General features: G+C 39.5%; 2 protein-coding genes across 2 annotated transcripts; both read right to left on the bottom strand.

Moving 5' to 3' along the window:
- Nucleotides 1-1,304: 1,304 nt before the first annotated feature.
- CMBL (carboxymethylenebutenolidase homolog) lies at nt 1,305-6,426 on the bottom strand. The gene is made up of 5 exons (XM_009487789.2): nt 6,212-6,426; nt 5,321-5,428; nt 4,064-4,206; nt 2,513-2,604; nt 1,305-1,484 (listed from the first exon to the last, which is right to left on the bottom strand). The coding sequence occupies exons 1-5, from the start codon at nt 6,424-6,426 to the stop codon at nt 1,305-1,307; spliced, it is 738 nt and encodes a 245-aa protein (XP_009486064.1).
- A 5,850-nt stretch (nt 6,427-12,276) lies between these two features.
- Nucleotides 12,277-20,971, bottom strand: LOC104034716 (carboxymethylenebutenolidase homolog). Its single transcript, XM_009487788.1, has 5 exons — nt 20,757-20,971; nt 17,956-18,063; nt 14,347-14,489; nt 13,142-13,233; nt 12,277-12,456 (listed from the first exon to the last, which is right to left on the bottom strand). The coding sequence occupies exons 1-5, from the start codon at nt 20,969-20,971 to the stop codon at nt 12,277-12,279; spliced, it is 738 nt and encodes a 245-aa protein (XP_009486063.1).
- Between the last annotated feature and the right edge of the window lie 2,148 nt (nt 20,972-23,119).

Below are 23,119 nucleotides of genomic sequence, written 5' to 3'. Positions count from 1 at the left end.
TTGTAAATGCTTCAAAAATGAGAGAAGGGCAAAAGGAAAGTGCTGGCTGTTAGCAGGAAGGAGAACTAATACCAGAAACTCTGGTAAAGACTGAAGTTTCCAGAGCCATTTGGCTCAATCTTCACAAAAGTTAATTTTAACCATATTCTGAATGAAATTAAATTTATAGCGGAAACAGGAGTACAGGTGTATGGAGGAGGAAAAAATTAAACCAGAACATCTAGGTGTGGGCAGGTTTGAAATTCACCTTAAGGAGCTTAAGCACGTCTGTGAGCCACGAGCCATGATGTCTCTGACTGCACGGGCAGAGGTGTGACACCCCTGGGGAATGGAGGAGGACAAACTCAGAGGCCAGACTTTCTGTGGAGGAAAGGAAGGCACTGGTAGCACTTTAGACAACCAGTAATGCCTGAAAGATATGAAAACAGATTATCCAGAAGTCAGCTGATAGACATGGAGTAGATAATAAGATGCTAAAGGAAATAACAAGATGGCAGCCAGCAAGAACCTCCTGCCCCCTGAGCTCTCCCCCTACTAGGCCAGTCTGGAAATGGAAGGAGAAGAGGGATTGGAAGTCTTCACTCATATTTTCCTCCTGTGCTCTGTGTATGTCCGATGGTAGCCTCCTATTCCTACTTTGTTCTTCTTTCTCTTCGGAGTTTTCCTGCACTTCACAGTCTCTTTGTGTCCTACCCTCTTCCAACTTGTTCAGGTCCTTCTTCTCTGGTCCTGCATGTTCCTCTAGTCTCCTCACTTCAGTCATGGTTTCCAACTTTTTGCAGCCCCCTTTCAGTCTGCATACAATTCTTCCCATTGTCCTTCCCCTTCCCTCTTTCTACCTCTGTTTTTATAAATTCTGAATAGGATATTCTGTTTCCAAGAAAATGTCCCAGCCTTCCAAACCAGAACTATATTTACCTCAAAGCTGAAAATCTCAGAGCTGAAAATCTCAGAGCTCAGCAACTCTAAACATGGCTTTCAGGAGACCATTTCTCAAGCATGGGCAGAGTTTCAATGTTTTTTTATCATATTAACATTAATATAAAAAAGTGAAACTTTCAGATTCTAGAAAATATCCCACATGAGATTCTAATAATTTTTTAGAGACACAAGATCAAATTTTAAAATTTTTACATTTATTTGAAAAGCCTTTTCTAAGCATCTACTTAGAAAATAAGTGCAAATTATTGCAAAAGAGTTTTACAAAATATTTTGATGGCTTTAATACCATTTTAATCAACATAATCTGTATTATTTTCTGATTTCCTACAACAATTGATTTATTTTATGGGCATTTATTTATGCTAAAGATATTTATTCAGCCAGTTGATCATATCCTTTCTTCCTTCCTCAATATAAGGTTTATCTTGAGGATTGATATCTTCTCTTTTGCGATGTACAAATCCATGCGTCTGTCCAGGGTAAATTTTAACTTCATAATCAACTTTACAGTTTTGTTTAAGCTTCTGCTCCAGTAGGGTGACCTGTAACATAGAATGTTCCATGTTGACTGAGTACAGAGTTAACATGTTATGTATTTACAGTCCTCAAATTGTCCTGGATTTTTACTTTTCTGGGAGACAGACACAATGTGTCCTTGCCATCATTTTCTCTTCTACTAATTTTAGACCCAAATGCATTTCTGTTACTACACTTTCTTTATTTAACTAGACTTTTTTCTCCAGTAAAAAACCAGCATGTGACTGTATAAAACTGAAAAAAAAGTATATGGGTTACTGTAATAATACCTGTAAAGGTAAAAACACCTATTGCTCAGTGTCATGAGAAGGTTAGCATGTAGTGATCACTGTACAAGTTACTGCTGATAGACCTCAAAAAAAAAAAAAAAAAAAAAAAAAAAGGCAGGAAAGATTTTGAATTAATTTGAAATTGAGGGAGGAGAGGCACAGATACAAAATCAGCAGTTCAAAGCTACTGCCACTTTTGGCAGGAAAATTAAAGCCAACAGCACTCAATGAAAGCATGTCTTCCTCTTTGATCCCCTTGGTAGATAATCATCTTTCTCCAGTCATTCTCCACCCGTGCTCCCCAGGAAGGTTGTTGACAGAGTACAAGAAAGGAGAAGCTCTGCAGGACAGTGGCAGAAGGAAAGGGATAGTCGAAGGATATTTTAATTCTCCTGCAACTAATGATTCCATCAGTACAGGTGGGGACTTTCTGCTGATTTTATGCACCATCAGTGATTAAAGAGAGTCTCCTGTCTTAAACTTGACAGAAGTCTTCCTTTGGATTCTTGCCCTTTTCCTCCTAGGAACTCTCATATATAAATCATCCATATTTTGCAACCGAAACAGAAAACGTTTTTTAGTGTCAAAGTAAAATTTTATGATTCGGGGATAAACGACATAATTTTGTGTAGAACTACTGTAAGAGTTAGTGAAAGAGGAAGAAAAGTTCAAATTAGTTTTCTACATTCTCTTAATTAAATCTCAAATTACAAAACAAGCATGAAAATCATTAAAAAGATAAGTATCTCTGATGGGAAATTCACCTGCTCCAATGGGATGTACTCATCCTTTTCAGCAAAGATGAAGAAGGTAGGATGAAGCAAACTGGATCTGTCCTCAAAGAACTTGATCACTCCTAGGGAAGGAGAGGCATATACAATGAGTCATACTGCTTAAAGTGGTTAAATCGCTACCAAAGATATACAGTCAAAATAAGACATTCTGATCAGTTAGAGCTGATCAGCTTGTAATGGAATTAAACACACTTTGCTTAGGAGTCCCTTTTGTCATGAGAAATTCCTGTGATTTGGGATGTCATTAAAGATAGAAAGACCAGGTCTGTCTGAAAGTCAGGGAAGAATTGTTACATTTGCCCCATTCTTGTGGTTTTCTTTGGGCATCTGCTTCTGACCACTGTCAGAGACAGGGTCCTGTGAAAGATGGGCACTTCAGAGCTGCTCACCTCTAGCCTGGCATGGCCATTTTTAAGATAATTGTAAATATCCACCATTCCAGATACACGGCTAGGATTTCAGTGTACAGATATTTATACTGATGTAAATTCATAACAAACTGATATTGTAATTTTGACTATTCAAATATATTTGAATTTAAGTAACAGTAAAACTAACTAGCTACCACCCTGGCCACTCCTTTCATTATTGAAATTATTACAACAGAAAAGTAAACAATTAACAAGTAGCATTACTGAATTGACTCAGCTGATCAGCAAATCAGTGCAGCAAAATAGTCCCCACAAACTTTCTGGAAAAATACCTTCAACTTCCTTTCACATCAAATGAATATAAATTGCTCTGGGTTATACAGAAGTACAGAGGCTTACAACAAAAACATTAAAGGTAGCATAAATGCATTAAGAATGGAAGTGTGAGAGTGCAAGGGTTAAAACAGAGAGAGTTAAAAAATGGTTTGCATTAGTAACAAGGGGCCACTGCCAGGAGTAACATTGAAGAATAAGGTGTTCGTGCCATGACCTGAAGGTCTGCAGCCTCTGCAGCCCCCAACCCAGATGACTCATTGGCAAACGACCCTGCGCTCTAACAGAAGGACAGCGAAAAGTTTGCAGCATATCGCTACTGCCATGTCTTTCCCCAGCAGGGCAATGGAGTACACACATGTGTCAAACAGGTTTTCCAAACAATGAAAACCAGAGAGTGGGTAGCAACCTGTCCTGAGACTTATGCAGACTGAGGTAAGCAAGATACTGTGGTGAAGATCCACCTCATAGTAACTGCTGGCTCGTAAAAGATATAAAAGATGTGCCCAGAAACCATTTTGTTATCGCCAGCCAAGAGGAACCTGAGCCACAGTGAGGCCTTGGCATTTGGTGTCCCTTGTATGCTATGTTGCACAGAAGAGATCCTGGCCATGCCACTTGAATGCATAGGTCTTGCTCGTTATGATTAAGTGCAAAAATATGAGTGTGCAAAATCAAATTACTTAATTATTTTGTATAATAAAATCACCTTCTTCCATAAGATGTCACACTGAATTTTGTTACAGTAATGCTCCTACAGAATAAGTTCCTGCACTGGTCATGTCAGCTCAGAACGTGATAGGTATTTGAGACTTACCATAGAGGGACACCCCTGTCTTTAAATGAGGATTTTTCAGCATCAGATGTTGTACTGCTGCTCCACCCCAGCAAAACCCAATGACACCAATCTTCTTTGCACCACATTGTTCATTTAGATACTTCAGGACGACATCAACTTCTCTGAGACATGTAAATGAAAGTGAATTAAGGCTCTAGCTCTATTCCCCTAGCCTCCAAGGTGGCTGCTGCTCAGAAGCTGGCTGGGCACTGGTCTGCTTGTGGGAGGTGGTGAGTGACTGTCTTTGTATCCCCCCTGTTTTTCCTTTTTCCTTCACTTATCAAACTGTCTTTAGCTCAACCTATGAGTTTTCTTGCTTTTGTTTCTCCTATTCTCTCCCCTGTCCCTCTTGGGGGAGGAAGTGAGCAGTGGTATAGGTGCTTGGCTGCTGGCTGGGGTCAACCTGCAACACTAGTTTACTATTATTCATTTCTAAAATACAAGAGAAAGGCCAGGGGAGAAGACAAAGGAGAAACTCAATCTTCCTAGATCATTCTTACTAGAACCTAAGGTGATTTTATAAACAGCAGTCCAATTAATTTCTGAAATGACAATAGTTGTCTTAGAGGCTAACACAAATTAAGGTTTAAGAGACACACAGCCAGTCAACAGCATCCCATTATCACATATGTGACTATAGGTAAACTATCTCTCATCAGGGAGACAAATACTTTATGAAATTGTGGAAGTAAATTTGAAATTGTTGCTTCAAAATCAGCAGTAACTTTATGCAACCAAGCTACGTGTCAGGTAAAAATGGGAAAAATATATCTAGAAGAATGGGAAGTAGTATGCTTTGAACTAGCTAGGATCTGATGGGGAGCAGGACCAATGTTCCCTAGTTAAATAGTGTTTGGTGACTATATTTGCACTCTACCTGAAATCCATGGAAGTTGTGCCTGCCTGCAGGAACTGAATCAAATTGAAGTGGAAGGAGCCAGCTGCCTTTTCTAGCCTTTGCTGGTTCTTTTCTTTTGAATCATTCATCTCACTTCTACTCTCTGCACAGGTAAACAGTGGGCACTTTTATTCTTGTTCAAAGTTCTACTTTTCTCCAAAAAGCACCCCTCACGTGACTATGAGTTTGACCCACAAGCTGCATGAAATTTCTGTTTGTGGACATCCAGCTATATTTGACCCATTAATAATTTAGGATCTAATCCTGCATCTTTACTGAGGTAAAAATTCCTATGAAAGAAGGATGTTCACTTGCTGGACAAGGAACAATGGTTGTACTTGTCTATTTTGCCAGCATTTCGGGTTTTCAGCCAGTCATCAAACGATGCCCAGTCATTAGAAAGTTTCCAAGCTTCTTGTCCCACAAAAAAATCTGGGCAGATGGCTCTGCAAGAAAAATGAAAACATTTTATGGCCGTGAAATAATACTGAGAAAGGATTAAAAGGAAGTCCATGAGTACTATACAACAAATTAATTTTGTTGAATACTCATAGAATTTAATCTACATCAAAGCATTACACAAGCAACCCTCATTATTTTTCTATGTCTCATAAGGTGACTTAGCATAACTTCCAGATACATTTTCCCTGCTAAAATTCATTAATTAATTTGACACTTTGTTAACTGCAATTGAAAATCCTTAGTGGTTTCCTACCGAACTTGAAAAAAAAAAACCCAACACAATTTACATGGCACGTACATTCGGGCTAGAAGGAATGCTAACCGAGTAATACAGGAAAGAGGATACCCAATATGCTTTTCACATATTTGAGAACTTGTTTCTTTCTTTGGCACAAACTGGTACACTTTACCTTCATGGAATGACTTTCAGCTGCTCTGGAATTATTACTGTAACAACAAAGTTGCACAGATGCTATGTCAGGAGGGAGGAAGCAGGCTGATTCAGGCTCATGGAGGATGAAAGATGCAGAATAAGACTTTTCTCTGTTTCCCATCTCTTCTTCTGTGCTTGCCTTCTATCTCATTACGGTAGGGCTACTCAACTATGTTAGAATTCTTACACTGTTTTAACAGGAAACTTTAGAGAAATGTGTACGTGAAGCCTATGAAATTATTTGTGTTTGTATGGTTTATATAAAAAAAGGAAATAGTTGCTTCAACAAACTTTCTTATTAAAAAGACACTTTGAAAACAGTAGTATTTCTTACATGTATCCATTGGCCGCAAGCATATCAGCTATGTATCTGGTGTTCGGGAGTTGCCATCCAAATATATCATGAATCACAATCACAGCTTTATCTGTGCTGGCAGATGGTTTGCAAACATACGCCTTGATGTGCTCAACTTGTACCTCCTGCCCACAGCCTCCATAATCAAGCTTGTCTCCAATATCACATGGGCAGGGCCTTGATTCATTAGCCATGTGTGATACTAAAGAAGAAAAAAAACTCAGTTGTGAATATCCCAGCATACCATAGTGAAAAAGGTCAAAATACAGTGATATCATAGATTATCGAATTTTTTGATCGTTACAGTAGTATTGTGAACATACTGATACTGTTAGATCTAAAATGCAGCATTAGTCAACAAGCCCATTGGGTTGTTTTTTATCAATAATAATTTTGTTAGAGTTACTTATGTTAAAGACTCTTCAGCGGGGACCTGGTACATAACTAGGGCTTCTGTGCCCTATAGTAACACAGTAAAAATAAAGTTAAGACCAACCAACCAGGCAACCATCACAAATTATTTAAATAGTGATGAAGCCAGTTCTTTCTTTGCAGTGTGTATGTCCTTGTCAGGAATGCATAACTTTCTTTGGTATAGACTGTAAAGGCTTAATACAGGTCTTAGCATTTTGAAGGAGAAAAAAAAAAAAAAATGGCTACTGTGTAGAAAGATACAATGACACTTAGATTAAATGTGATATTTTCCTCCAGAGACTTAAAACATTCCACAGCTGACCTCAGTGTCAAGAAATTCTTTTTCTAAACCAGCTTTACATCAGATATGGCAGACTTTTGAAGGAGGATACTTAAGGAAGGTGCCAATAAAAATATATCAGTGAAAGCCAGAGTATAAAATCATATTTATCTAACATTAAATAAGGAATACATTCAAACCCCAAGACAGGAAAAAAGAAAACTGAACGTAAGGAAAAAATCCTTAAGTTGAGCCAAATGTTTTATGAACAAGGTAACAGTAGGGCATGGTTAATTTTTTACAAACTATTGCTTAAATGAAGATAAACAAGTAATTCACAAAGGTCAAAAAATGCCAGCCAAATCTAACACAGATTCATGTAGCTCCTTGGCCTCAAGTTAATGATTTTATGCCACTGACTTTAGGTTAAGCAGCTGGGTGATCTGACTTTATATTGCTGCAAAATGACTCAAATAACGTATTTGAATATAAAGAGTATCTCCAAATTATTAAGGAACATGGAGAGAATTTAGATAAAGCTTTACCTAAACTCTGGATAAAGTGTGTGTACTAAGAAAATTTTACTCATACAGAAACAAGGATGTTTGAACTTGACGATGCCAAATATACCCACAGAGAGAAAAGGGGAAAAAGCAGGTTACTGAACAGTCCCTGAACTAGTGTGACTTACATAGTTGTGGCACTAAAGGGTCATCTTTAGGAAAACAAACAAGCAAAACCAACCCTACAGCCAGGTGATTTGCACAGATTTCCAGGGGCCAAGATGTTATGGATTAGCAGACTTTAAGATTGAGAATATCTCAAGCATTATTAGCAGGGCTAGGGTTGCAGATCTTGGGAGATTTCATTTTCACAGATCAATTCAAGACAAGCTGCATCTTATTTGAAAACTGTATTAACTCTGGGCACATATTTATACTAATCCTCTACTTTTTTTTTTTAACTAAGCCACACCCACCCATAGGTGTTTTTTTCCCACATGTAGTCTCACATATAGGACTTCTAATTTAAAATAAGTCTACCAGGAAAAAATGAATTAATAGATGAGCATATAAGACAAAATACAATTTAAATATACAATAGGAAAGAGTTGATAGCTTATTTTCCATCCACAAAGTATTTCCTTTTGATTAGACTAAAATATAACAAAACCAGCAACCGAATATTAAAGAAACATGTATTTCAGAACTCGAGAAAACCAAACTTAATGCCCTTGCCAGTCAGTATATCCTTAAAGCTTTAATTGTGAATATTTCACATTATCTGATAAAATGGAAAGCAAAATGTAAAACATGAAATATTTAATTATGCAGATACATCAGCTGAGGAACAGAGCTCCAGACACAAGCTTGCGAGGTGTAGTGTTGGCTCGTGTCATTTATAAGCCATATGGACTTGCAAGCTTTGTAGTGTAATCAAAACGTTTTGGTGTTTCTACATATGCCATAGTATGCATTACATGCAAATAGTATAGTTTTCCATTTCTGAGATGCTACTGAAACATTTCTTAAAAATTAATCCCCCTCTCTTACACCCATCAAAGCTATTCTTTTAGGAGGATTTGTAAACCCACCACCTTGGTGTTCCACCGTCTCCACCTGCAAGTACTTGAGAGTTTATTTGAAGACCAAACAATAACTTTAGTTTTCAAAAACTTGAACCTACAATCAGAAAAATATAAAGATACTGCTGTGCGGCTCTTTCACTTTCCACAGACTCTCCTGAGTCCTCCTCCGGAGAGGTCGTCTTCACCTCAGGAGGGAAACCAAAAGGTTTCTGAACCATCATCTCAAACAATTAGGGAAGAAAGTAGCCCCCGACAGCATTTAAATGAGCATGCACTCTTCAAAAAAGCACGTAGATAAAATGAAAGTCCCCCAAACACCCTGAGTCAGACCTCAGCATGCACTTATTTTACATTTGTCAGGAGGAAAACCTGTAAAAGTTTACAAAAAACCAAACAAAACCCACACATACCTGTAGCACAGCAAGTGTGTAAGATAGTAGAGGCAAGTTGCAAGGGCTCAGCGTGGATGATTACCACTGAATGTGATCCCAAAAGAAAGTGCTAACTCATAATATGAAAGGCGGGCGTGTAAGGATCAGGTTTCTTCAAATAAGAGTTACGCAAGTCACTGCCTTTACCTTTGCGTATTGCGGTCACGAAGCTGACAGTTCACTCTTTTTAAAGCTGTTCATTTTATTGCTAGTGTAGGCAGGGTGTGCTGCTGGGAGAAGCACTGCTATAGCTGAGTAACAAACCATCTTTTTAACTTACACAAAATGGTATTAAGCATTGGAGGTCTTTTCAGCTTAGGAAACATGTTGACTTAGCTGACCAATTCATTTAGACAATTTTTTTTTTTTTTTTTAAAGGGTGTTCCTTTGTTTTTAAAGGTTGGGGTAGTATCACTTTTAAATATTATGTTGGCATTATTATTTCCTTAGACTATTCATCCATTGGTAAAAGACATATCTAAAGTTATCAGCAGGGTGAGGCAGTGAAGTAGAGACATCATTTCAAAGCTCTATACAAGCCAAAGCTTATATAGTATAGGAAAAATACTTTGTCTTTCAGAGTGAAGATAAATAACATGTAAAAAGGTAATGGTTTTGTAGATTGCTGTATATATCATTATAATAAATATTTAAAATGCTGATACTTTTTTATCCTATCACAGGGCATTTTATACGGTTTTTTTCCTTTTGAATTAAAGTGACTACCTGATCCTTGCATCCCTCCCATTCTCCTGATTTTCATTTTATTGGATTATTAGGATTATTTGTTAAAAAGCTTTATCTAAGGATATTAGCAATCCAAAATTCACCGTTTCCTCAGAGGCACATCTAAAAAGTAGCACTAAATGCACATGTTAGTCTGCCACACTTTTGCCTTGGGGAAGTGACCAGCCTTACAATTTAGTCCTCACATATAAGCTGTTTCCCCATATTGAAAATAACTTTGTCAATGTTATTTATTTACATGCTATTTATTTATTATTAAAATAAAGTAAAACAAATTTTAAAAAGCCTACCAGAGCATTCCAGAGTGAAGTCATAAGGTTCAAAACCCAACCCTTTTGGTTTGGTTTGGTTTTCTGGCTTTTCCCACTAGTATGCTACAGACAACAAATTATAGCACACAGGGAGCTTAGATACTCCACAGCAACTTCAAAGAACAGTAGTAAAATAAAAGCAAGAAAAATTTGCAGTTTAAATCATTCCTAGAAAAGAGAAAAGACAGCAATGCTTGCAGAACCTTCTCTCCACTGGAGTTGCTTAACCACATTTCCACTCCATGTCACAGTCATGTGGCTTCAGAAATCCTTCTTTGTACCTCAGACTATTCCCCTTCACGTTAATATTAACATAAAACTTTAGAAATTAAATGGCTTTTTATTTGATTTCCTGTTGCTTCCGTGTTCCTTGCTGGGCAATCCATGCCGTTTTTTTACTTCAAGTCAAACCTTAATTCAACACATTCATGATCTCTGTGCGTGCAGCTGGTTGCACTTTGTTCTGAACACATACCTCTTTTGAATCTCACGTTCCCTGCTCTTACTCAGTGACTTACAGTTTTATCATGAAGATTTGGCTATTCTTGTAGCAACTCGTAGTTACCCCTTCACTTCAAACAAATGCCGCATCTCAGTCTGTTTTTTTTTCTTTTTGCTTAGTCATAGCGTTAGTGTTACAGTGCACATGCCGCTTCAGTATTTATGAATGACTGCTGTTCTCTAAATATATGACCTGATCGTCCTCTTGCAGATCAACTAACCTTCTAATGCTAATGGAACTCTATTAACGTTGAGTTATCCAGGTTTTATGCTGGGGTAATCAAGGTACCATAAACTTCCAGACCTCTACCTTCTTCTGGAAAAATGTGTTATGAGAGCTGTATCACCCAGGTAACAGCTGGATTAATACATTACATGCAGATGGTATCATAAAAGCAACAGTTAATCAGCAGTCACAGGCCAGAATTCTCTGAAGACCTCCCCACGGGAAAGACGGAGGGCCATTAGCAGCATGTAAAGGAGAAAAACATGGATGGGAAAAAGCAAAATAAATTAAAATCCCATTGAGAGGGACGGTTAATACATACTGCTGACTATTTTTAAATGACACACCGCAATGTGTATTTGTCTGATAGTATATCAGTTTAATTTGAGAGATTGTCATTAGTAAAATTGAGGCTTTCCTAAATTACATTTTCTTCCCATTAAAATCACAGAGCACTCTTTATCAGTAGCACTGAGAAGGTGAAAAGGGATGTACATTCTTTTCTTTTCTCATAACTATACCAGCACCCAGTGAAGATAACAGGCATCTGGTTTCAAACTAACGAACACAGGCCTTTCTCCCCATGAGGCACGATGAAACTGCGGAAGTCGCTGTCAGAGGGTGCACCAGCAGTCTGCATTTCAAACAGGTTCAAAAAGAGACTGGCCAATTCAGAGAGGCTAGAACGGGGCCATTCGACACACGGCTCCAATGGCAACATCCAGCTCAGGAATCCCCTGAATTGCTGGCTGCCAGGATGCGGAGTGAGGGGAAATTCCCTACACAGCCACTGCTGGCTGCTGACGGAGGCTGGGTGCCGAGGCAGATGCAATCTTGAGCTAATGCAACACAAAGATTTTCATCTCATCATCAATGGAAAAATTACGTAACAAGATACATTACGCAAAACCGTGTAACATTTCTTCTTTAAGCAGCAACCATGGTTTGTAAGCCACACATTAAAATGCCCTGTCTGCAGATTGTGTTCTACTTTTGAATTCCTAAACTGACTGGGAAATCATCTACAGAGTTTCACAGAACCAAAGGTAACCTGAATAACATTAGCCCCAAATTTTGAAACAAGATATGCCCATTTACGTCACCTGTTACAAACATATCTGCCATCAGGGTACAAGTCAAAAAAGCCTAGTGTCTCAAAATGAGCTTCACCAAACAATGTATTTGTGTCCCTAAATTTTGGGCTTGTGATTTATGTAGAACTTAGATGAACAGTGGCCATAACACACAAAGAGGTTAATTTACCATTAGTCTAACTTATTTCAAGCGTTAAGGAACTCTCAAGGAACTGGAGAATATTTCACAGCATATTAAAACATGACACTGCTAGGTGAAATCTGAGACTTCTTCAAAAGAACATAAGAACATAATATGAAAGTATCAGTTAGAATCTACTGACAAAAAACATCTAAAATATTCTGTTTGCTTTTTTCTTTAATTTCTATTTCAACAAACTCTCCCCTGCAATTTTCTAAGATGTGTTATCAAAAATCTCCAGTGTATTACAATTAAGTTGCTTGCTCCTCTATTAAATGTATTTATTCAGCCAGTTGATCATATCCTTTCTTCCTTCCTCAATATAAGGCTTATCTTGAGGATTGATATCTTCTCTTCTGCGATGTACAAAACCATGAGTTTGTCCAGGATAAATTTTAACTTGAAAATCGACTTTACAATTTTTCTTTAGCTTCTGCTCCAGCAGGGTAACCTGTAATACAGCATAGTAGTAGTTGTATTAATATAGCCATATTCCATGCTGCCAGTCCTCAGCTTATTCGTAGTTCAACTCCCTAATTTATCATTCGTGCTAGACACTAATAACCAGGCTCCATATGGCCAAAACAAAAAGTAAAATTATATAAAAAAACCCCTCCTTTGCAATAAGGGTCTAGAAAGTTTGTTAGAATATAAAGCCAGGTCCAACAATCTGCAAAGATATGGATGTAACAAAAGTATTGCCTACATGTGAAACATACGACAATGCTAAATACACTACACCTGAGCAAAAAGCTTCTAACAGACACCTATGGATGCAATTCAGCATATCCTACATGGTTTATCTGTTCCTAGGACCAACAGAAAACAAAGTCATACAGCAAAGGATAGCTCCCGGAGTAGAGTACTCCAAAACAGCAATGGGATTTTGATAAAACTTTGTCACCTAGGTTACTAGCTATACTTTTAGAGAAGAAAGAGACTTAAGGAAAAAAAAAAAACCACCAACTAGTTTTCATTCTTTGCCTAGGTTACATCAGCCCTTCTATATCTGGCTCCATTTTTCTGCTTATTTTTTGACCTTTAAACACCTTTAAACTAGGCTGAGTTTTGACTCCCCATTCAGGATGGAAATATAAACATGCAGAAATGAAAGAAGATGGAGGTTATTAGCATACTTGTTGAAGGGGAATGAAGTCATCTTTTTCAGCAAAAATGAAAAATGTAGGGTTCAGGAGACTGGATATGTCATCAGACTCCTTGATTAGTCCTAGAAAATATTAAAGAAACAAAAAACTTCTTTAATTGACTTTTAAGATGAAATCCAGATTCAAATAAAGCACTCTGCTTCTGCAGTGAAAAGTTTTGATGTCTCATGTAGTATGTAGCCTTGTAGGCAGCAAAATGTAGTAAATATTAGCTTTACTTTCAAGCTACTGTAACCATGGCTCCTAGAAGAATACTGTCCTAGATTAAAACTCTATTTAAGCCCGTTTCTTAAGATACAGACTGAATAGCTGAATTAATAAGACCTGAAAGATGCCTTCTGTGCATACAAGCTTGAGTTCTTTTGAACTGACCAGGAAAGTCAATGCTTTAGTAAGTAGACCAAAATTTACATTCTGAGAATGTTAGCAAAGAGCAGCTTAGCTATCCCAGCTTCTTAAGCAGAGCATAAAAGGAAAGCTGGTGTTAAAATAACCGCAATCTAACTTTACAGAATACCTAGATCAAAAATAACACTCTTTGCTCCCGGGTGAAGTTCTAGCTGTGCAGCATGCAGAGCAGTAGTAAACATGAAAAGGGAGCTATATTGGGAAAGTGACCAAAGGACAATCTGTCTGTCCAGACCCAAAATAAAGCCATGGCTGCTATGACCCATTCTGAAACTAGGAACAAATATCCTCACTACCATCTTCTTTGCATAATATCCTTCCTACTCTGCTGAAAATAGAATAGAATAGAATAGAATAGAATAGAATAGAATAGAATAGAATAGAATAGAATAGAATAGCGTATTTCAGTTGGAAGGGACCTACAATGATCATCTAGTCCAACTGCCTGACCACTTCAGGGCTGACCAAGTTAAAGCATGTTGTTAAGGGCATTGTCCAAATGCCTCTTAAACACCCACAGACCTGGGGCATCAACCACCTCTCTAGGAAGCTTGTTCCAGTGTTTGACCACCCTCTCAGTAAAGAAATGCTTCCTAATGTCCAATCTAAACCTCCCCTGGCACAGCTTTGAACTGTTCCCATGCAAAATATCTCTCTTCATCAGCTGGCAGCCTGATTTGAAGAAATAATGCTAGATCAAGTACTTAAGCTGCACAATATACGCATGTATGTGTACCTGCTTGTATTACGTCCTTGTATTCACCTACCATAGAGAGATACACCAGCCTTCAATTCGGGGTACGTCATCATCAGGTGATGTACAGCAATACCCCCCCAGCAAAAACCAACAACCCCTAATTTCTTTGCACCACACTGTTCCTTTAGATATTTCAGGACAGCATCAGCTTCTCTGGAACATATAAGCAAATGCAAATTAAGCACCCATAGTAAAAACAGTATTTGAAAATATGAAAAGAAAACATAGAGATGCATGTAAGTGTCCCCATATTATGCTGCTACTATATTTTATTTCATATACTTTAAATAAATTATTATTTCAGACAAATATTAGGGGTTGCTAATCTGAAATCATCAGAAAGAGGAAACAAAAGGAACTGAACGGAATTAAGTAAATATGCAACATGAATAACATTCATCGAAGGAAACCCAAAGGGATGGAAAGTAGATAATTTATTGAACACCTACCTAAGAGCTAAAAAAGCTTAAAATTCTCTGAGAAGCTGGATGAATTTTAAGCTTTGTAAATGTAGATAGAAAAAGTAATAAAAACCCCTCTAGAGAATACTATTCATTAGACAGTCAAAATGCTGACAATAACTGTAAGTTGGCATCTGAGATATTTGCTGCAGAAAAGCCAATGTAACAAACATGGTAGGTGTTTTCAGAATTTATAATGTAGCTTGAAATACACCTCGCCCAGATGCTGTTTTCTGAAAACACCCATTCAGCCCTGAAGCAGGTGTCACCATGCAGAGGCAGTAAAGACAAAGTATTGGTGGGAGAGAGGTAGCAGTTAAGTCTTTTACATCACCTCAAGACTATATTTTCAGCCCCAGTTCCTTGCCCCTTGGGGCATGCAAGCTATATACGCTGTCGATACATCAGCATGGCAAATAACATGTTATTTGCCAACACACAAACACACACAGAAGCAAATTAAGTGCCAAAAAATTCCTTCTTCACTGGAGCTGACGCTTGAAACTTGTGAATCACCTGTAAGAAATCACCTGGGCAGAGCCCAACCCTTCCTTCCCATTGCAGCAGAGAGGGGACAGATTCCAAACTAAAAAGTTTCCATGACAACTGCCCCTTCTGAGACAGGAGCTCTCTGGAAATGGTTCTGTTATGTCTTCCATAACCTTCTCACCAAACACCTAAGCCCAGCAACCTTCACCATAGCTACTCCCGACAGTCCAAGAAAGACACTTGCTCTCCCAGGAAGTTAATTAGTTTGGTCTCTAATTGGTCTGACCCCTTCTCAGTATTGTCTTGCCAACTGCTTCCTTCTGTGTTATTAAGGCAGCAGAGCACCTCTGCTAGTGACAGGTCTTTGCTGGTAAATGCTCAGGCAGTGTTGCACATGGGAGAGGAAGACATGATCTCTTCAGAGGCAGGACTAAAACAACAGAAAACTTTACTTGCTAACATTAGCAAGATAAAATTAACCAACAGCTTAAATTCAAAGCTACCAGGAAGCCACGACAGGCCACAGATCACTGCCTGAGCTGTGTTCCTCAAGGACTGCTTCACACATGAAGCACTAGCTTCTGTTTCTCAGTGATCCCTACACATACTTCTTCACTGAGGACATGAGGGTCATTTATCATACAACCAACCAAAAGGCTGCAGGGCACTACCCCTACACCAGGATTTAGAGGCCAGATGATTCTAGTTCAAGTTACAGAGAAGAAAACACCTTTCCTTGGCAAAGGACCTTGGCATCCTGTAGCAGCCTGTGTTCAACAGCCCAAGAACATACCTGGTCTACAAACAGTAGCAAAACCCTTTCAATGAAGAGCAGCAGTTGGTACTTGCCTATTATTACAGCTGTTCCATCTGTCATTCTTCCTCCCCCCCTTCAAATGTTTCATCTTGTTTGGTTTTGAGTCAAATTTGGAAACTGTCTGTCAGTGTCCCTTCTAGTCACAGAGTTTTCTATCACTCTGCCTAGGACACATGCAGTTAGTTACAAAATAATCTCAAGGTGTTATCAGCATGCTGAAGAAGTCAGTCCTATTTCTCTCCAGAGGTGTTGTGTTCCTGCTGTGAGGAGCCATGATAATTTGGACCACATGGTCTGCCTTTGAGGCAGAGGAAGGAGCCCTTAAGCTGTTAGATTCTCTCGGGAAAGAGCAAAACGAGGTGCTGCAAACACTGCTATAGTTCAGGCAGATGCCAGTAAAGTCTGTTTCAAAATCTGCAAGAGAAATCTGAAACAGGTATTATAGACTCCATTACTAGAAGGAACATACGAGTTAAGGAAACCAAAAGACATTCTAATATAACTGGGGTGATGTGCACCCAAGAAATCTGAGCAATCAAGAAAACACCAATACTGCTGAATACAACTCAGCTATCAGTAGGTTATCCTAAAAGGCAGGAAGAGGGATGCAGTTAAACCAACAGCTGGACAGAACTGGAACCAAAAGAGTTTATTCAGCAGTGGTGTGAGGATAACATCTTTAGGAGCTAATGAAGATGTCCCTGATCCCACTAACTACGAAAGCATGTAGTCTGCATGTAAGTACGGGCTTGTACCTTTCCCTTGGCCTTTGCTAAGCCAAGAGTTTGACTAAGGTTGTAGCAGCAAACAGCTCTATTTTCCCACTGCTATGTAGCTGTGCAATATAACTAAGGTGCTAGCAGAGGACTCTTGCCTCATGCTGTCCAAAGCTAGCACTGTTTTTCAAGGCAGCCAACACACCATGAGTTCAAATCACAGCAAACTTGGTCTTAAAAATTCTTCAGTGTTTTTGTTTATTGGCTGCATGCCGAATCTGTGTTCAGGGCCCCAAACATATCCATTCCTCCCTCCCCCAGAAGTTTGCTGCCAGAACCCAGGGTCAGCCTAGAGATAGTGCAGGTGAGGGCTGCTCCATTCCCTCTAGTGACCACGGGGAGAGGCTCCCAGACAGCGCTGTGGGGCAGCCTCAGCAAGGGCTGACAACCCCTGTCTCCATGCAAGTTGCTTTTAAGCTGAGGCTCTGCCACCCAGCCTTGCTTGAGCTATAGCTCCCGCTCTGTCACAGCCATGCCTGTGCCTGCCCAGGGGTCCTGTTGATCCAGACCCTTGTCCAGACCATGGACCCACAGACCGACTTCCCGGCTTGGCCTCAGCCCTGCCACATCACTACGGACCTGCCTGGTGATCACTGGACTGTATCTGATCCTGGTTAATGTCTCCGGACCTGCCCCTGACCCCAACCTCCTCATTCCCAGCTTGACTTCGGACCTGCCTCAGTTGACCCTGGCTGAACTCGCTTCTTCTTTCCATACAACATCTTAAAGCATCAGTCTGTAACACTCAGTGAGGCTCAAGATGAGAATTATGCTTTCTCACTGCTTGCGTCACTGATCATTTTTAAACCATGCTTTTTGAGGCAGAGGAAGTAATTAGCAGTCTGTGATATCAATGTCAGATGACTACTAAGCCACTACTAAGAGAGTGGTCCTTGAATTCTGTTCAAGGCAAAATAAAAGGTCACTGATTCCATCCACTTCTAAGGAGTCACTAAAAAAAGCCACCTTCACTGGGAGATTAGCTGCATTCAGTCTCAAAGGAAAAAAAAGTGGGGGAAAAAAAGCAGTATCTGACAGTAGCAGACAATGTGATATCCAGCTCTCTGACATCTTACTTGTTTATTTTCCTGGCATCTCGAGTTTTCAGCCAATCCTTGAACTTGGACCAGTCATCAGAAGGCTTCCAAGCTTCTCTTCCTGCAAAAAAGTCTGGGCAGATGGCTCTGCACACAGACACACACACACAAAAATACCAAAATTGAATTAATTAAACCCTGAGGTTTTTTGGCCCTTCATAGCACAGAAAGTTTCTATCCAGGCATAGTTTTGTTTTGATTTTTTTCTTGAGAAAGTAATGTTTTTAAACATCATTGTTTAACATCATTCTACAGAAATGCCTATGAGTTCTACACAACATTTATAGGTACCTCTATAGGCTTTTTTCAATGATTAAATCACATATTATAATTTGTGATACAAATCTGGAAAATATAAGTATTTTTACCCCTAGTATTTTACCTGTTTTGAGTACATAATTTGAAACTACGCACAGTAAAACAATAGATTATCTTGTAAAGGATGATCAAACTAGGTCCTGGTTACAACAATTTTAGATTTTGCATACAAAATAATACCGTTTAACATAAATCCATCATTAATGGGTTCCATTTAAACAATTACAGAAAATAGTTATTTACTACAGAGCACATCATGAGGCTTACTTATGAGCTAGGGAAAAAAAAAAACCACCTGATGGACTGAGGTCAGCAAAGAACAAATGAAGGGAAAGCATGTGGGAAGAAAGGGAGGAGTGTTTTACCACAGACATCATTTGGTGACTGGAAAAAGGGAAGTACAGTAAGAGTCCACTCAGTACTAAAGAGTTCCTGCATCACGGGGGTGCCCAAACCCTGGTTCGGGATGACCTTGGCTGAAATGTGTTGCGTGACCAGCAGCAGAGTTGTGATGGTGCGGTTACTAGTGGATAATACAGTCTCCTCATGCAGAAGAAAACAAGCGGGGACTCACTAGGTCACCCCCAGATGCTGTTGTGTGTTCTCCCAAGCCCAGCCCACAGGGAAGCAATGGGATCCCTGGGAAACTGCTGTCATCTTTCACTTATTAAATGCCTTTGGCTCTCTCCCTCCTCAGACACACAGTATGTATCTCAGTGATCGTGGTGAAATGGCTGGATCAATTTGGCCTAAAGCAGACCTAAGTATGTTGCAAGCATTTTTTTTTAACTGTGTGTGATAATTTCTGTGAAAAAAACAGTGACATCCACAGCATACTTGTGTTTGGAAAGGTATGGGCAAAATTGCACAGCCTTTGGATAAGTATCTGTCAGAAAGGCTATGCATTGCTTTGAAGGTGAATCTTCCCAAGCCCATGGAGAAGAACAGGTTCTTCCACACTCAAACTAGCCTGATAAGACACTACAAGCCATGAGTCTTAATGTGGTCTCTGAAATACTGCTCTCAGAACTCCTCATCCTACACTGCACTAGGAAAAAATCCAGCTATTTTCCTCTCAATAAACATTGGTGCACCAGTTCAGCAGCACCTTGAAGCAATCAGGGAAGACACACACGACCTCTCTCATTCAGACACTGCTGCCTGAAAATCCTCAGTTCTCCCTCAGCCTAGAGCAATGGAAACACCAGCCTTCTTCCCTTGACCACTGTGGTATTAGCAACACAAGTGGTGGGAAAGAAGGTATTACAAAAAGAAGTATGACATGGCATGAATCACAGGGAAAAATTACAGAAATAATGTGTGGAGAAATACCAATTCATCAGACAGTGGGTACTTTTGACTGAGCGGACTCTTACTGTAATAAGGAAGCATGCTGTCATACTAGTGATTTGCCAGTATCCTGCACAGCATGAAAGGTGTATGCCCAGTCTCATGTTGGGAAGATGGCATTTGGTCACAAGACAAACATAGTTCCAACCATGGAGCAGAACAGGGGATGTCAAGTCCTTAGGAAAGACAGTAGCAAGGAGCAGACTACAGACCAATTCATTGTTCCAGTGTATCAGAAAACCCTAATCCTCACAAAGGTAGTATCTTTATCTTGCAGAGACACAGAGCTCCTTTCAGCTCCACAGATGGATCTCAGCCACATGGCAACTGTCTGCTGACATCTGACTTCCCTCATGCTCCACAGGCTGACAGCATTAAAGGCACCATCTCTCAAAACCAGACTACTACAGAATTAGGTGGACATTTGCTTTCTGGAACTGCAGGCCAGTCTCAACCCTATAGGAATGTTTGTAACGTATACTGCAAATGGAGTACCTTGCAGCATATCCAGTTATTGCAAGATGTTGCTGCATTTTGGAATTTAACTGCTGTAGGGCACCAAAAATGAGTGTGAAAGATTTGCAGGGGGGAAGGGGATTGTATTTAATACCCTATGTGTGCATATGAATGATTCATATGCACATATTCAATGTGCATATTCAATATCATATTCAAAATATATGACATTCATTCATATGTCTGCTGATGACAATTTTTTTAAATCCCATCATATAATTTAGCTGGAATGACTGTTTATTTTAAAAAGACTTCTAAAAACTGAATACACACTTCTGTTTCAGAACACACTATTTTTAAAAGCCATCTCACATTGTTGGGAAAAATTATCAGAATCACTTTTTATTGCATCATGTTTTCAATATTCCACATATTCTATGCGTGCAGTCACTTCTTCTGTAAACAGCTAAGTATGAAGGAAGCATGCTGCGCTGCACAACATTTCACAGCAATGTTCCTTTGTGGTTTTGTATTATGGAAATATATCATTCAGACTGCCCTAGTAATAGTTTCTTCTCATGTATGGGAATAACAGTTCTAAAGTAAGGCTAGAAATCATAAAGAGTGGGATTTCTTAGGGAAGAAAGATTTCTTACATGTATCCATTAGCTGCAAACATATCAGCCATGTATCTCGTGTTTGGGAGTTGCCATCCAAATATATCATGAATCACGATCGCAGCTTTATCTGTGCTGGCACGTGGTTCGCAAACATACGCCTTGATGTGCTCAACTTGTACCTCCTGCCCACAAGCCTCACAGTCAAACCTGTCTCCAATACCACATGGGCAGGGCCTCGATTCATTAGCCATCTAGGAATCTGCAGGAAAGCAAAAAGGACAAACAGTAATATAATTTATTTGCAGTAACAACTGTGATTATGGGTCATAATCTTCCTGCAGTCCCCACAGTCCCCTCCAGACACCTAGGAATACCCTCTTGATACTGCAAGGTTGGAAGTGTGTTTATTGTAAACAGGCTCTTGATACCAGCCCTCTCTGCTTGCCATAAACGCTCATGAATTCCAGGTCAGTCAGCATAACTCAGGGGTGCGGTAAGGCCAGAAGAAGGACTTCTAGCTTTGTGCCTGGACCAATCCAGCATGTGATTAACTACATTTCCATGTGATGTCCCCACACACTGTACTTCATAACCATTCCTCTCATGTGGTCTCACAGCTCCTCCTCACAGACTGGCCCCTGGTAACCTCTTGCTGTTACTCCTGTGAGACCCCACTGTCAGCACGCTGCTTTTCTGACTACTTTTTCCCTTCAGGTTTTTATTGTGCATGTCCCCTTTCCCCTCCTGCATGGGGAACCCGAGGCTGCTGCTGCTGCCTACATGCTTTTGGCTGGTCCCTGTTTCCCCTGCTGCATACAGCCCTTTCCCAGGGAACCCATCATTAACTGGCATCTCTAAAAGTTCCAATAAATCAACTCGAAGAAGGCAAATCAGCAGAGGCTTTTCTCTGAGTGTTAACACACTATGTAATCTGAAATGAGAGCGGTCAGAGGAATACAGAGACATACACCAGTATTGTGCATATAACATATCCTCATACATCACAGATATGTGACTTCTCTAGAGGTATACACTTTAAAGGACAAACTGGAAACTACTCCATTTCTCCACAAGCGAAGAAATGTTTCCGAAGAATTTATGACCTAAGAGGTGTTCTCAGAAGAGCTCCTCAAGCTCAGTTTAATTTCTTGTTCCTTTCAACCGCAGATAGGCCACTGTAGCATGTTTTTAAACCCAACTAACTTTTGGTGCCCCCTACTCTTCCCTCTCCACCAAGCAGTAGGTGGTCATACACAGAGCCTTTTTCTACTCTAGTCTGAGAAGCTATTTAACCTACCTCTGTCACCACTCTTAACCGATCAAAAAGGCACTGTTTGCTTATTAACAAGAGCTAGTCTCTCTTCCTGTGTAAATGCATGCACTGGAATGATATTCCTTGGTCTGGCTGGTCCCCTTACTAAAGTGAAATGCAGCATGCTGGCAATAAAAATCAAATGCACTCTTCAATGCTTAACTGTTTTTTGTTAGGAATATATCTTAACCATTTATCCCCTTCTACATTTTCTAACTAATTCAAACCGATGTCAAATAAGACCTTTAATACCCTTCCAGTACTCCCTCCTCTCCAATTTCTCTGCTACAAATGTGTGTAACATGGTAAATGGTATTAAAAACAAAACAAGAAAACACAGTGAACAACAAAACAAATTACTCCAAATCCTGCCTCTTTATAGCAGTTATGCTCATTTCACAGGACAACATGCTTTGGGGTGATACATGGAGAGGTTCCCAGCACCAAGAACCGACCCCCTTTAAGGATGTCTCTCAACAGTGCCTTTTCTGAGCAAAGCTCCTTTCCTGACCTTCTGCAATCGATCACCACATCATCTCCAAAAGATGCAGCTGGAGTTTAACTTGCCAGTAGACTGACTGCAGCTCTGCCAGCATTACAATGAGGCAGAAGTGCCTTTTCCAAATCTCAGGCAAAACAAAGACATGAGACTTCAAACACACTGTATAACTGACCAGACTTAGAGCAACTCCCCTACCACTGTGCTTGCCGACTGTTTTACTTCACGAGCTGTTCATCTGAGCAGTAAGCCGGCAAAAACTGATTTCTATTTAAGTAGAAGACTGGTTTCTTTTCAAATAAATCTGTTTAAAAAAACATGTTAAAACACAAGCTGCGTTTAAACAAAAATAACAGAATTGCCAAGGTTTACTAAACAAAAACAACATGCTGCATCAATAAGTTTTTTTAAAAACATAATAACTCGAAGAAAGTTTACAAAATAGTCACAGAAAGGGGTAAATCATCTTGTACAGCTGAGGTTACCCCTACAAACATGCCAAAATTCACAGCATAACCTTTCTTTGAACAAAGTGAATGCTTGGTAAAAACTACTAATTAAACTGACATGGATACAGATTTTCAAAAG

The sequence above is a fragment of the Pelecanus crispus genome, chromosome 2 (genome assembly GCF_030463565.1).
Source record: "Pelecanus crispus isolate bPelCri1 chromosome 2, bPelCri1.pri, whole genome shotgun sequence".
NCBI classification, from domain to species: Eukaryota; Metazoa; Chordata; class Aves; order Pelecaniformes; family Pelecanidae; genus Pelecanus; species Pelecanus crispus.
Note: the sequence above shows the minus strand (reverse complement) of the source record. Positions and strands in the feature narration are given on the sequence as shown.